At 40.7% G+C, this 15,924-nt stretch overlaps 1 protein-coding gene across 1 annotated transcript; it reads left to right on the forward strand.

Moving 5' to 3' along the window:
* Window positions 1–1,176: 1,176 nt before the first annotated feature.
* On the forward strand, window positions 1,177–7,229 carry LOC311051383 (uncharacterized protein; the record flags this gene model as incomplete). Its single annotated transcript, XM_084065947.1, has 10 exons — window positions 1,177–1,353; window positions 2,411–2,536; window positions 2,720–3,061; window positions 3,569–3,769; window positions 4,309–4,467; window positions 4,570–4,815; window positions 5,363–5,503; window positions 5,653–5,763; window positions 6,193–6,259; window positions 6,298–7,229. The coding sequence occupies 10 exons, from the start codon at window positions 1,177–1,179 to the stop codon at window positions 7,227–7,229; spliced, it is 2,502 nt and encodes an 833-aa protein (XP_083922073.1).
* Between the last annotated feature and the right edge of the window lie 8,695 nt (window positions 7,230–15,924).

The following is a 15,924-nucleotide window of genomic DNA, read 5'->3' on the forward strand; positions in this document are numbered from 1 at the left end:
TATTAATAAAAATGTTAACATACCGTCTCCATGGTCTCAAGTAACGTCGTTGGTGTTGAAGTGAAGAAGAAGTTAGAAGTTAGTAGTCAGTCAACTGTCTGCTTGTGTCAGAAGGTCTCTCTCAACAAACGTCCAGTTCTCAGAGAAGATGTGACTGACTGATGGATGAACGTTAGAGCATCACGAGATCATCTCAGGCACCTGCTGTCATACGTCACAGTCACAGCTGAAGACCCGCTGTGATTGGCCAGTCAAAACGGTAACCGCCCTCTCACGTGCCGCGAGAACCAAGTAGTAACGGCTGCATTAGCTTCTCGCGAGAACAGACGAGAGAAGATCTACAAACTCGCAATGCGTCGCACCTGCAACCCGCTGTGAGTTTGTAGATCTGCCGTTGACGCAATGTTTATTTTCAAAATGCAAGCTCTGACGTTTCCCATAATGCACAGAGCGGTACTTATCAACTGATGTCACATCAATGACCGAATTATATTCATAAAGTTGCCAAAAACTCATTTCAATTTAGTATTTTTATAATATTAATTTAATATAATATAAATTCTTGTTTGTATTTTATTTTTGACGTTTAAACCTACTGTATTGTGTGTATAACATTGTTAAATACAGTTAAAACCTCTAAAATGCCTAAAATGGTTTTCCCGTGTGCGGGTGGGTAGCTGATCTACAAGCTCATGACATGATGCTGATGCTGCGCTTTGTGAGCTTGTAGATTGGCTATTTTCCCCACACGCTACGCTCAACTGCGAATGACGCATTGTGCATCCTTCAACAACCAATGAGCGGCGTGCATTCCGCGGGCGGGCGGCCAATAGGAGGAGGCGCGGGCGTTTGAGAGCGTTAATATGGGAAGCAACGGCGGCAAAGCGTCAGTCGGTGTTTACTGTCACAACGGAGAGCATTCGACTCGCTACTGCTGTAGTTTAGTTAAGACTTACGGTTAACTGTCTGTTTGACTCGCTACTGTAGTAGTTACTAACTTTTTACTAAGGTGAATTGTTGTTATCACTTGTTATCACACATTATTACATTATCATCACAACATGGAAAACGCTGTTTTCGTCGTGTCCAAGGGGGAACCCAGCGATGCGGTGAGTAAAACTGTTTTTTTTTTTAAACTAGAGTTAGCTTGTTGTAACGTTCTCCCGGGCCGTTAGCATGGCAGGTTTAACAGACATTAAAGCTGACAAGGCGTCGGTTCGGTTCGGCGAGCGACGACAGCGAGGCTCCATCCATCCTGTTCGTGCCCGGTTTAACGTCAACAAGATGGAGCTTCGCTGTCGTCGCTCGCCGAACCGACGCTTTGCCAGCTTTAATATCTGTTCTGGTCGGCAAGCGAGTCTTTTTGGTGTCGTTTGTGGTTTTGCTTGTGCATTTTTTTAACCTGAAAACGTTGTGAATCCTTTAAACCTTAAGTGCATTTTTCCCGTTGCTTTTTAGCTAACGAGTTTGTAACGGTTTCTGTTTTTGAATGTTACTGAACAGTTATGAAAAACAACTACAGTTAAGCTTGTTCTCCCGTTAGGCTAAACGTTAGCCTAGCCATGGTTCACGTGACGCTTGTATGACAGTCATGTTTCAGGGCTAGCTAAACGTTAACGTTATGGTGTTGGTGTCGCTCGCCGAACTTATCTTCCAAGCTTATAACCGACGCTTTGTCAGCTTGAAGATCTGTTCTCTGCTGGTCGACAAGCGATGTGCATTGAGTTTCAGTCTTTTGTTTTGTGGTGTTTCTGGCTTATTTAACGTTATTTGGTTGTGTCTGTGCTGTTTTGGTTGCTGTTTGGTGATGTTTGCTGGTTCAACGGCTTTAAAACGTTGGTTGTTGAGAGAATTTTGAATGTTGTGAACGTTGGTGAAGTGTTTTGAACCTTCTAAACGTAAAGTATAGTTTGATCGTTGCTTTTTAACTAAATTCAGAATTGAACGGTTTTATCGTATCTTCGGTGAGTTCAGCGTTATGGTGAGTAAAATGTGAAAAATAACTAGAGTTAAGCCTGTTATTCTCCCGTTAGGCTAAACGTTGACGTTATGGTGTTGGTGTCGCTCGCAGAACTGATCTTCCAAGCTTATAACGGACGCTTTGTCAGCTTGAATGTCTGTTTTGGTTGCTGTTTGCTGGTTCAACGGCTTTTACACGTTGGTTGTTGAGTGACTTTTGAATGTTGTGAACGTTGGTGAAGTGTGTTTCTTTTTAACTAAACACGTTGTTTTTAATGTCTGTTCTGGTCGGCAAGCGACATGAATTGAGATCGAGTCTTTTTCTCTTTTGGGTGTTCATTTGATCCAGTTTTGGTTGTGCATTTGTTTTTGATGAATCTTTTAAACCTCAAGTGCATTTTTAACATCGCTTTTTGTAACGTTTTTTTGTTTCTGTTTTTGAATGTTACAGTTTCAACAGTGGATGAACGTGCAGAACCCAGCTGCATACATGGGGAAGAGGAAGACCAACGGTGCTCCAAAGAGAGCTGCTCTTGGAGACCTTTCCAACTTTGCCAACAAGGCTTCTAACACCAAGGTAATATTTAAACTCCTGATTCTCAACCTTTACAATTTCACAGTCCCCAATTTGATACTTTTTTTCCAGATCCCTACACTGAAATCCTTTTGTTAATTTAAACTGACTGTTAATTTAGACAATGACGTTGTTTACATTTAATTTGTATACCTCTAATGTAAGGTTCCCTTTGTACACTCTCAGTTCAAGACAGTACAACAGGACAAGGCCCTGGATGCTGTCTACACAAGAATCCTACAGAGGATCCCTGATGTACCATTGGTGAACGTGGACCACATCAGAAATGTGGACCTCTGCAGAGGCCTCCCGAGAGTCGCAGACAAGGTCAGGGAGAGAACGGTGGCTGGGCACTGTGGCAGACACCTGAAACTGATGGCCAGCAAACTGACACAAGGCACAGCTAGGAGGGTAGAGAGGCGCACCACCTATGTAGACACACTGCAGCGTGGCAGCAGAGCTAACAACACTGCAGAGCTCCTGATGGGGGATAGGAAGGTGTGGAGAGCATCTATCCTGGAATCCCGAGTAAGTTTTTGCTAGTCTGCACAGTAGCATTGCATATCATCGTTGTTGGGTGGAAACATTCTCTCCATATTTCAACTCCTACGTTGTCGTGTCATTCAAAAGTAGCTACTCGACTAGTCACGACACGTTGTGAGCATGTAGATTTGCTATTTTTGAAGATAGTCAAATCCATTTAGCCCTGAGGAAGATTTTCTTTTTTTAAACGGCCTCTAAATGCTAACCTTCTGAAAAACCTCAATTCTTTATTGAGTTTTTTTTTTAATTAAAAAAAAACCTAAAACTAAAATAATGTTGCTATATACATAGCAACATCTGAAATGACAGATGCTTCCCCAGATTGAAAGGTATAACAGTGTATAGGCTTTCCAAGTCTAAATAGGTTAAGTGCGTGTGGGGTTTTATACATTTTGAACCAATGACCAGTATTAACAAGAAACAAATTACCTACAGTTTGACTTCAAAGAAGAATGTGTTTTGAATGTATTTGTATTCTTTTCTCCTTCTCAGAGGACTGGAGTTGCCAGAGTTCAGGCACCTCCTCAAGTGTCTCCCTCCACTGGTCCAGAACAAGCTGCAGATGTTTCCATGAAGGAGGCCTTCCCTGACCCGCTCCTCACAGTAGAGGACATTGATGCAGGAGACTCACAGATGTCCCTCCTATGTTCTGAATATGTCAAAGACATATATGCACATCTAATGGATCTAGAGGTATGTGATGCCAGAGGCATGTTTTCTTTACTACATGATGTGACTAGGGTTGTCATACAATCATCACTTTACTTGACGATTAATTGTCATACAAATAATTGTGAATAACGATTTAATTATGTTTTTCCATTGAACATTGGAACATAAAAATGTAATTTCTATTTGGCTTTTAGGCCATGTAAACAAAAAATGCACTGGGCAGATTTGACAAATAACTTAAATATGCAAAGAAATGACTGACAAGTACCTCTACCAATGATTAAAATAAATAATGTGCTATGGCCATAATAGGCCACATTTCGTAATTTTATACTGAAAATGTGTAAAATAAATGTAAAACAATACCCAATCTACAAGCTTACAACGCGGTGCGACGCATTGTGAGCTTGTAGACCTATTTACACTATTTTTGAACATTTTTGAACATGAAAGATATTATGGCGATAATGCAAAATAATTGCGATTATGTAATAATTGTGACAGGCCTAGATGTGACCTGGTGTCATGCAGCAATGTAATGAAGTCTTTTGTCTTTACAGGTAAAGCAGGCTGTGCGACCTGGGTTCTTGAAGGGCTACGACATAACGGCACAGATGCGAGCTAAGCTAATCGACTGGCTGATCCAGGTTCATTTAAGTTTGTATCTGCGGCAGGAGACACTCTATCTCACAGTTGCCATCTTGGATCGTTTTCTGCAAGTAAGGGCAACTTACAAATGAGTTTGCCATTTGATCTGCTCTTGTCTTTCTTTCTTTTCTTTTCCTTTCCTTTTTCTAATGAGCTGTTGTGATGTATTACAGGTTCGGTCAGTTTCACCAAAGAAGCTCCAGCTTGTTGGTGTCACTGCCATGCTGGTGGCCTCAAAGTACGAGGAGTTGAGACAAATAGGTGCCCCAGGGATCCAGGACTTTGCCGACATCACAGACAACGCCTTCACAACCACTCAGATTAAACAGATGGAGCGTGTAATGCTGAGGTACCTCAACTATGAGCTGGGGTTTCCGCTGCCCTTGCACTTCCTCAGGAGAGCATCCAAGGCTGCAAACGTGAGTCACTGTTCACATGGTTCACTAACTAACATACAAGGTGTAGTGATCAGACTTGACTCTCTGCACCAAGGCTTTGTCCAGACTGCAGGCAAAATCTGATCTTTAGGACTGACTGTCAACACTGTTATTTGCAAGTGGTTAGTTTGGATTTGTGTATAAAATAGCAGATCTACATGGCACAATTTGACATGTAAGCTTGTGGATCGTCTATTTCCCACGAGCTCCAAGGTCGTTTGCAGTGTCAGTGTTCAGACTGAAACACACATTTAGAAAACAGATTTGAATGACATTTCAATCCACCTAGGAATGTGGTTCAACTCTGATTAGATTTCCATGAGGTTTTATGCTGTTCAGACTTGATGAAACAACTCTGATTTCCAATCTGGTTTGGACAATTATCAGATTTGGGCTGACGGTGTGAACATAGTCTAAAAATGAACATAGGTGGTGACTGGTCAAATGGTGGTTAAAATAAAGCATGTAGAAGGGTATTTTGAATTGTATATGCAAGCAGGCTTTTAATAGTGTTGTTTGTTTGTTCTAGTGTACTGTGGAGAGACACATGCTGGCCATGTATCTCATGGAGTTGACACTCCTCGACTACGACATGGTTCACTACCGGCCCTCTGAGATTGCTGCTGCTTCACTGTGCCTCTCTCAGCTGCTGCAGGGTGGCCTGCCATGGGTGAGTTCTATAGAATCAATGTATATGTTGGCTTATTAGTACAAATGGCTAGCTTTACATTTTGTCTTTGATTCTAGTTTTTGTTCCCCCTCCAGAGCAGTATTGCACCTCATATGATGATCCTAATGATTGTTTTTCATGTGTTGCAGACGCCTACAGAGCGGCATTACACCAGGTATGACGAGGCTCACCTGAAGCCAATAATGCAGCACCTGGCAAAGAATGTTGTTCTTTGCGACGAGGGGGAAACAAAGTTCCAGGTGAGTGGGCAAACAAAAGTATTCAGAAGTTGATGGAGTAAGATGTGGATGTTTGAATAGATGAATACTAATGCTAAGTTATTTAGAAGTTATTTAGACAGATGCTAGGTTCATGTGTTTATCTGGCATCCTATAGTTTCAATGTACAGATTATTTACGTTTTGATATTATATTATTCAGACTGATGCTAGGTTCTTAGTTTTCCTATGATCCTAGATTACTGAGACACTACACTGTCTCTCTGCATGTGATGTGTTGTACAGTATGTGTTTACCTTGGCTTAGTGTTTGCATAGATGAATAGTGAATACTAATATAAATGTTCCCTCTCCACTAGGGTTAGGGTTAGTATAATGTAGTATAATATAATGGAGTGAGATAGGGATGTTTACATATATTAAAACTAATGCTAGTTTTCCCTCTCCACTAGGCCGTCAAGACTAAGTTTGCTGAGAGCAAGCTGCTGAACGTCACTCTGCTTTCTGAGCTGCAGTCCTGTATTGTGAAGAGCCTGGCTGCTCCCCTGCTGTAACAGTGTTAACACGGCTAGCACACGCCTCAATCATGAGGCTCAGCCCAGCCAGCATGGATAAGCTTTATGAACTAATGGTGATGGCCTTCAAGTATCAGATCTTCCTTTGTCCAAGGCCCAAAGACTTGCTGCTCATTTCTTACAACCACATAGACATCATCAGGGAGTTTGTTAAAGACACTCCCATGGTTTTGAACCAAGTGGACGAGACCCATCGGAAGATCATTGAGGTGTACACACCTTTACCTGAAGCTGAATTCCAACTTCTAAGGCAAACACTGCTCATATTCTTTCAAGACATGCATGTTCGCGTGTCACATTTCCTCAGGCATAAAATACAGAATCCCAATGGACGCTTTGCCCTGTCAACTTCAGGTCCAGTGCCCCATAGGATGGAAGTCCCAGGACTAATCAGGACGTTTGATAGTAAGGGGAAAGAAGTGAAGCGAAGCCTGTTCCCCACAGGAGGCAGCTACACGAGCCCCATCAGAGAGGGTTCTTTTGAACTACATGGCAACAGAGTTATTGGACTTGGAACAAACATGTACTCTGCGACATATCCGGAAGAGACACACACATCTAAGACTAAGAGCCCTTCCAACAAGACAGATGACACCCCTAACCTGCTGGCCAAAGAAGAGCTCAACTTTTTGGCACGTTTGATGGGAGGCATGAATGCTGGAAATGTGCAAAGTGCTGAGACAGGCTTTCGTATAAACCTGTTTCCTACTGGAGAGGAAGTGGGAGCGTTGAATGGACGTGATGAGCCCCTATATGAAGTCATAAATATCCAAGCCATGCAGGATGAGCAGGCCACCACTGAGCTGGCTCGAATTGCTGGAGAGTTTTCAGACCAGGGAGTGCTGCAAGAGGAGGTCACTACCAGCAACAAAGGAGATGACCTGTTGGCCATGATGGACAACATGGAACCCTGATTCTAGTGTTTGTTTGTCTGGTTTCTTTTTCTCATGATCATGGTCGTTCATGTCCACTGTGAAGAGGATGAGTCTGACTGGGACTGTCAGTCACACTCCATGTTCATTTCCACTGTACAGAGAGATTGATCCCACAGTCTTCTATCTCAGATAACATATTAAAATATTTCACAATGAAAAAAAAAAAATGTGTCAGAAGACCCATGCTTATATATTCCATAAGCAATGCTGTTGTTGTTTTTACTTATCTTTATTTTTATTCCCCCATTGTTTTGTTTTTTGTTTTGTTGACTATTTATCAAGTTATGACAGACTACGACTTGGGTCAATTCTATCACTCTGAGTTATATATATATATATAAATCGATAACAGTTTTGATAATAACTGTTAGGAATCAATAATCCCTAACAGTTTTGTTTTTGAGAGTGTGTGTGTGTGTGTGTGTGTGTGTGTGTAAATGTTTGTACAGTATAGATCCATGTAAATATTTATATAATAAAATGATCCGTTTGAACCATGAGAATTGTTGGTTCTAATCTCTTTTCAGTAGTGTGGTAATGGTTATGTTGAAAATTAAAAGAAAGTTGTGGCACTAGGTATAATTCACACGCCCATGAAACCACCCGGTTTACTAATGTACTTTTTTCATTTGTATAAGAAATTAATTGAATAGACAAGTGGTTCCTCTTGGTGTGCCTTGGGATTGTTTGACACACACATTATTTCAAATATACAGTATAATATACAACTATATCTTTTTTTATAATTATTTTGTGCGCACCCATTTCCCAATACAGAGGCAAATTATATACCCACAAAGAATATTTTAACCACTTTCAACCTGGCCTCCTTATTAAGGCATTTCTTTATATGCTCTATATAAGCTATATGATATTTTTTCCCAGACGAAAGATCTACAATTTCATATTGTGCCATACTGAGCTTGTAGATCGGCTATTTTTGCTATGAATACAGGTGTGCCTTGAGATTTTGACTTGTCTGTTGGTGTTGTGTTGGGCACAAAAAGTGTGAAAAGCTTTGGAATAGACAGCAGTGGGGAACCAAATTTGTGGTAAACTGTCTATACCACTGTACTGTATAGTAGTAGGCTAACACTGGTTCTCAACGTTGGGTTCTGAGCCCACCAGGGTTCCAATAAATGAACCCTTACTAAAGTGCATGAATGGAATGTATAGATTGGGGTCCCAGAGATGACAAACTGTATCAATGGGGGCCTGCGGCCAAATGCATATAAAACTGGAGGTCCTTGAAATGAAAAAGGTTGAGAATCAGTGGTGGTTGAACTCACACTCCTCCAAGGATGGATGCAGCTCTGTTGAGCATGTAGCAGCACTAAATTAAAACTGACAGAAACCTTGAAAGACCAAATATTGGCATAGATATACTTTCAGGATTTCAAGGGCCTTAATAGAATATCTGCCATAATCTGCAAGAAACCCCATTGGTTTTAGTGCAAAGTTTGAAGGCAAGACACCAGACTGCTCCTCAGGGGAATTTAGGTGTCTTAATGACCACATTCAGTGTACAGTTCCTTTATCTTTTCACCAAAACCATTCCTAAATAACAGTACAGAAGTCAGTGCTACTGTACATGTTGATGTTAGTTACAAAGCTTAATATTTGTATCTAATTCCTGTTCTTCAAATCTCACTGAATGATCGGAAAGAGTGTTTTCTTTTGAATAATACAAAAATACATTGAAAAACACAATTTTCAAATCAAGTTGTTAGAAAGATGACATCATGATCATCAGTAGATCATGCCTCTATATTTGTACATATCTCCTAAATATTCCTTCAACAAATCCTGAACATAAATCATCAGTTTTGACACTTGCTTTTCACTGCAAATTTTGACCAGTACAACGATGACTCCTCTATTCAGATGCTTCATCTTGTGTGGGTCTAAAAGTAAAAGACGCAAATTCCATCACAAAGGGGTCACTAAATGTTACTGCTGCAATGGCGCCCTGGTACAACTTCTACTGCAAATACAGAGTACATAAATGGCCTCAATATTATTTAGATTCATTAAGTGACATGTTGAGAAAAAACACAGAATCCAACCGTGTGCACAAAGGAGATTAAATGTCTAAAAAAGCATGCTGAAGGTGCTTCTAGGATCAGGAGGAATGCAGGCTTAAAAAGAACAGATCCGAGCACACATGTTGGCATTTTAACTCCATATCCTCTCCTCCACTTTTTTGAGTGCTCGGATCTCCTCTTTGACATGTTAAGTTATTGTTTGTAAAAGTTCACACCATCAGACAAACTCACTTAAGCCAAACATGGTTGAGGAAAGCAAGGTTCAGAGTCATATCAGCGATCTGGTTTTGAACAAACAGCCTCCAAAGCAACACTTGCAGACTAAAAATAATTGTCACTGATAAATCGATCAACTCTTGATAACCTTGGGAAGTTTTCTACCTAATGTATGTGATTACAAAATGCAGATTGTAGGAGCATTTGACTCTTGAGCCCTGTTCCAGGTCCAGGACATGGAATATTTGCCCATGTTGTTCTGCAAACAGCTTCAATCTCCACTGGAACCTGAAGGACATCTCTTAGTTGTGATGATTGTAGACTTATGAATACATTGTAGAAAAGTGAGTCTTGCCTTCCTGTGCATCTCTCTAGTGTCTCTTACCCTCCCTCTCAGGCAATTTGCTAAATCAAATGTGTGCATGTGTGAACACCTGAGTTGCCATTAGATTTTTTTTAATTATTCAGTGAAACAATGAGGACTATGAAAGTAAAGAATTCAACAATATTATGTGAGCCTCCACAAAGGTAGATTCAATAGTTTTATAAAAATCAGAGAGACAACTGAAATCAATTATGTACAGGCTACATTTATGTATTTACATAAATACCTATCTTCTATACTAAAGGGTTTGTTTCTAACTATTTACAATGTACAGCATATTGTTATTCTTATTAAGAATATAATTATGTCAACCTTAAAACTATTTACAATTTACAGCATGGAGTTCATATTATATATTCATATTAACATGGTATGGTATTTGTGTGTGTGGGTGGGGGGGGGGGGGGGGGGGCTGAGCTGCACAGATGTGGAGTAAAGGATCTGTGGGGAGAGGGGAGATTGAGAGGAGAGGAAGAGGGGAGAAAAGAGGAAAAAATAAATCATTAAACCTTCTTCACCACTTCAGAAACATATCATCACTATCACCATTGTGTTTTCTGTTATGATTACCATCATTATCATCATCATCTGAATGTTTAAAGCCTCCTGACACTCTTCTTGCTCTGAGCGCTTCCTGGAAGGAGTCTGTCCTTTTTGCTTCAACCGGCGGATCTGCTGTCGCACTCTCTGGACGGGTGGAGTTCACACAGGCAGTCTGTGCAGAACAGGAAGCTGCAGTCAGCTCTGCTGCACATGCCCTCCTTCTTTTACAGAGTGACACCTTGCTGGATGCTGGCATCGCGGACACGACACTCCATCAGACGTGATGGAGCAGGGTTTTGGCTACCTGGTTCAAAGGCAAAGACATTGAATACCTTTTAAAAACACGAGAAGATAATATCAGCTTAGCTATAATGACAACTGTTTCAAGCATGAACATTTGGGAATTTCCCTGTAGTGTGTGTGTGTGTGTGTGTGTGTGTGTGTGTGTGTGTGTGTGTGTGTGTGTGTGTGTGTGTGTGTGTGTGTGTGTGTGTGTGTGTGTGTGTGTGTGTGTGTGTGTGTGTGTGTTTGTGTGTTTGTGTATATTATATATATATATATATATATATATATATATTTATCAATAGCATAATCATTTATAATTTATCAATAGCAAAAACGTATACAGTGAGACCTACTACTCAGATTTAGGGTCAATCATGTACTGTAGTATGTCCCAGTTTTCCCAAGTTCAGAGGGCAAAAAGGTTGAACAGTTAAGACATATTTTGGCATATCATTAAACAACTATTCATTACTATATTTTCCTACCAGACAGAAGGCAATGTGTGTACTGTAGGTCAGTGGTACCCAAAACCCAGTGAGAACATGGACACCACAGAACAACGCCTCAAGCTGCAGACAGCAGTCATCCAGTGCTACATAGAGAACTCTCAGGACTTTGGTAAGACTCTATACGTCACAGTTCATTTCTAATCTATGCCATCAATTTAGACAACAGAATGACAGTTAACCACTTAAACCCTATACTTCATTGACCAGGGTACCCCAGGGATCTGTACTTGGCCGCCTCCTTTTTTCCCTCTACACCAAATCTCGTCACAAAAAATAGCTGATCTACAAGCTCACAGTTGTGAGCTTGTAGATCGGCTGTTTGATTAATATGTGTCGATCAACTAATCAATGACCTTTTGTGCTGGTTTGTGTAATAGGTGTGTTACCACTGTTCCTCATGAAGAAAGTTCCAGCCGCGTTGGGCAGTGAGGCCAGCAATCTGTTGCCAGCTCAAGACGTAAGTGTGGTTGCCTGAAAAACATTCACATTTCTGATAAAGAAATGATATGTAATGTCACCTGTAATCTAACAAGTCATGACACATTTACTTTCTCAATCCTAATTGTTTAGATTTTACAATGTTATAAAATTCTAAATGAAAGAATGTAATATATTTGACACCAGATGGACTTAACTGAGCTTGCCTACTTAGGTTGCATGAGCTGTTAGGGTTTATTTTTGGCATCTATATCCTTTATTTAGAGTGGAAAGTGTAAGGAGACAGAACATCTCTTACAGAGAGAGGAGAGAACCCCAGAGCAGAGAGAGGAGAGAACTTGCAAGAAGAGACTTGTGAGAATTGCAAGTTGGATTCAAGCTCGAATCCTTGGGATTCACAAAGCATGCTCTAGCTGTGTGAGCCACCAGGTACTGATGCACAGAATTAACATGATATTGCACTTGTATAACATCTGCAGGGCTCTTTTTACACAACTAACACGACTAACAAAAGTGTAATCTCTGGATCTATTGTACTTACTAGAATCCTTCATCTTTCATTTGTCATTTTTATGCCATTCAGGAGATTGCCCATTCTGCTCACCCTTGGTCTGAACAGTATGAGCAGTGGCTCCAGTTTCAGCGCCAACAAGACTAAGACTTCAGCCCGGCGTAAGGGAAGCAAGTCCAAGAGTGAGTATCCATAAAAAACTCAATCGACTATTCCACATTTTCCACATATTTTGAAGATAAAAAACATTTCACATCGCGGCACGTTGTGACCTTGTAGATCGGCTATTTTCAAATAGCCAATGTATTAGATTTAAAGTGGTTGAACAGATTTTTATGCTATATTAACAAGTTTTTCTGGGGATCCCCTGGAAGCCCCTTAAGGACCCCTTTGAGAACCACTGAATTAGAGGTTCAACATAATGCTGCAAATGATCCTAGACTGACCCTACTGTCCCACTCATCTCTGTAGGCTCAAATAATTCAGTACGTCTGAATTCTCCGGACCTCATGGAGCGGCGAGACGTCCGATGGAGCCCAGGAATTCAGCGGAGGATCCTCCAGAGCATCTACTACTCCTCTGAGCCTGCCATCATAGGGTCCAAGCCTCCGTTGGGGGTCAGCCTTCCTTCCCAAAACGCTGTGCTGTGCCTCCAGAGCAGCGAGGCCTCCATCACCGAAGTGCACCCCCGGAACGGTCCGACTCTTCTTGACTGCTGGTGACCTGCGAGCTGTCACACAGGACCACAACGGCCGCTGTAGGGAGGAAACATACCAAACCCTCTGAGACTGTATTAATGCCGCCAGAGACTCCTATACAGTACAGTTCAGTCTGTAGACACCGAGACGTCTGCTGTCTCTACACGACAGAGGCAAATACCAAAACATCACATTTGGCCAGATTGAAATTCCCAGTTGTACCCTTTGCATATGGACAGTGCACTATTCGACATGGGCGCATTTTGCAGTACGTTTACAAATGCTGATGAATCCTCCCTCTGCGCTGTTGTTGTCAGCAGCCATAATGATAATAACTCTGTAGCCGGACAGACGGGGGATGAGATTGAGAATGTGAACAGCAGCAGACTGATCGATGCCTTGGATATCCAGAGTCCTGCTCACTTCATACTGGCGTCTCGGTCAGGCCAGTCCACTCCATGCAGGCCGGGCCCGGAACTCGCCGATGACCTTGCCACGCCTTCTCCTCTGAACCCTCTCAGTCAAATGAGACTGCTGTCTGCCATGATGCCCAACAAGATGATGCCCTGTCTGAAGAGTCCAGACAAGTATGAAGAAGGGTAACCGGGAGAGTGGGCATCTAAACATTGTGGGCACCTTAATCTTAAATTGGCAGTTCTTTGCTAAATGTAAAAATATAAAGAATTTGGAAAAATAGTCTTAAGTAATGTAAAGTATAGAGGATCTGAACATGCTTGAACATTTGACATTTAAGGCCTAATATTTCTATAATTGCAACAAACCTGTGACCAGCCAATCACATGGGCAAAAACCAGAAGAATTTAGGTCTGATAATGATGTACCGTGCATGTTCAAATCATGTTTACTTCACATTACTTTCAGACCATTTTCCAAATTCTTTATTTTTCACATTTTGGAAAAAGATAGTCAATTTAACATTGAGGTGCCCACAATGTTTAGATGCCCACTCTCCCGGTTACCCTTCTTCATGCTCGTCTGGACTTATTTACAGTCATATAAATCAGCCTATTTCTAATCAGTTTGTTTATGTATATCTTGTTGTGTATATATTGTTGTGTGTGAATATATATTATGTATTATTGTATTGTTGTATATAGTTTTCTCTTTCATTAAATATAGAACTAAAATGTTGGAGTCATTGTGAATGTATTCACATTAATACATCCCATTATAATTAATATAGATCTAAGATACAAGCAATCAGTGTGCTTTTATTTTAGTAGTGCAAGTATTAACTAGGGTCTTCCAGCCTTTACTTCTTGGATTAAAAACATCAAGTTTTTAAACCACTGTACTACCAGAGGAGTGCATGTTATATTATGATATGAAGGTTTCAGTATAATAATTACATTTATTAGAGGTTTTATTTCAGACTGGAACTATTTATATATGATCTCTGGTAACCTTGAGGTCATGGACCAGCTCTGCATTGCATTTTCTCCATCACTCTCCGCTATAATCACGTATAAGTTTCCAAAATTACATTTCTGTTCTAATAGAGAACAGGAACAGCCATAATGCTTGCTGTAAGATGCATGTACAACAAGACAAGCAGACAGATTGGGTAGCAGGTAAGTAGGTGGGTAAGCACTGCATATATATATGTTTTATTATCCAGCTTTTAATAACATTATGATTATGCATGCACTTCATGGTATCACAACACCTCCAAGGCCTTAAAAACAAGGCTCCAAACATCCCAAAACAAACTTGTAAGGCTACTTCTTGGCCTCAATTACAAAACCCATCTAACCCATGCCCATTTTGCTAGGATTGGATGGCTTAGGGTTGAGGACAGAGTACAGCAACTTGCTATGGGCCTGGTCTTCAAGATACACCACAACATTGGGATCCCCCTGTATTTGTCAAAATACTTCCAAAATGTTAATCAAGTCCATGATCATAACACCAGAGGCAGCTCCACAAACCATGTTCAACCCAGATTTGGCACAACAAAGGGAATGAACTCGTTCTCATGCTATTCATCTAAAATGTGGAATGCCCTACCAAAAGGAGTAAAGGAGTGTAAAACCCTACTCACTTTCAAAAATTCCCTAAAGATACACCTTCAGGAGGCTGCAATTCAAAAATGGCCCCTGTCCAAGTCCTAACCTACCCCATGTCCTAACCTAACCTACCCCCTCCCCCCCTCTCTCTTTCTTCTTTTGTACATATTTTTCACCCTTCATACCAGTAACCTGTAAACTGATTGTATGACATTCTGTATAGTAGTGTGTATATCTGTCTGTCTCTTATATGTCATCATGATTTGTGTGCATGGGGATCTCATCTTAAACAAGCTAAGTGCTTAATGAGCTATCCAGTTTAGTAGACCTTGTATTGCGAATTTGTACTTCCATGTACTGTTATGTACTGTCATGTACTGTTCTCATGTCTTACTAAATAAAGTACATCAATCAATCAATCAACCAACAGTTTCCCTTCCAGCAGGTTACTAAAAATATAGCCTACTAAAACCCCCTTGTTCCCTTGGCAACAAAGTGGCATTTCCTTGTTTTGATTTGAAAAGTTCACATGACGTTCTCAAAGAATTTCCCACAATGCACACTGTCATTTTGTCAATAAGGAGCCAGCAGCGTTGCCATGTCCGCTTATTATAACCTACTTTGGGCTGTAAAGTCACTTGCAAATATTGCTAGTTAAGGGTTGCGTTTTTTTTTGGCTTGTTTCTTAAGTGTAGTTGCTTATTTTGGCTTGTTTCCTAATGTTGTTAAAACCAGTGGTTCTCAAACATTTTCATGTTAAGGACCCCCAAATTAATATTTATGTACGTGCCAGGGACCCCCCCATTCAAGATTGTTAAAACGTTTAAAAAATATTCAAGATTTTCAAGATATATATATTTTTTAAAGATCTACAAGCTCACAAGAGCTTGTAGATCGGCTATTTTCAATTAGCAAGGGCTATAGCCCTTGCTATAGCCCTTGACTTCTTTTTGGCTTGTTTTCATAGACCTGGTTGCTTGTTTCTCTCGCAATACCTGGCAACACTGGCAACCAGCC

This window comes from Gymnoscopelus microlampas (assembly GCF_963454915.1).
Source record: "Gymnoscopelus microlampas genome assembly, chromosome: 9".
NCBI lineage: Eukaryota > Metazoa > Chordata > Actinopteri > Myctophiformes > Myctophidae > Gymnoscopelus > Gymnoscopelus microlampas.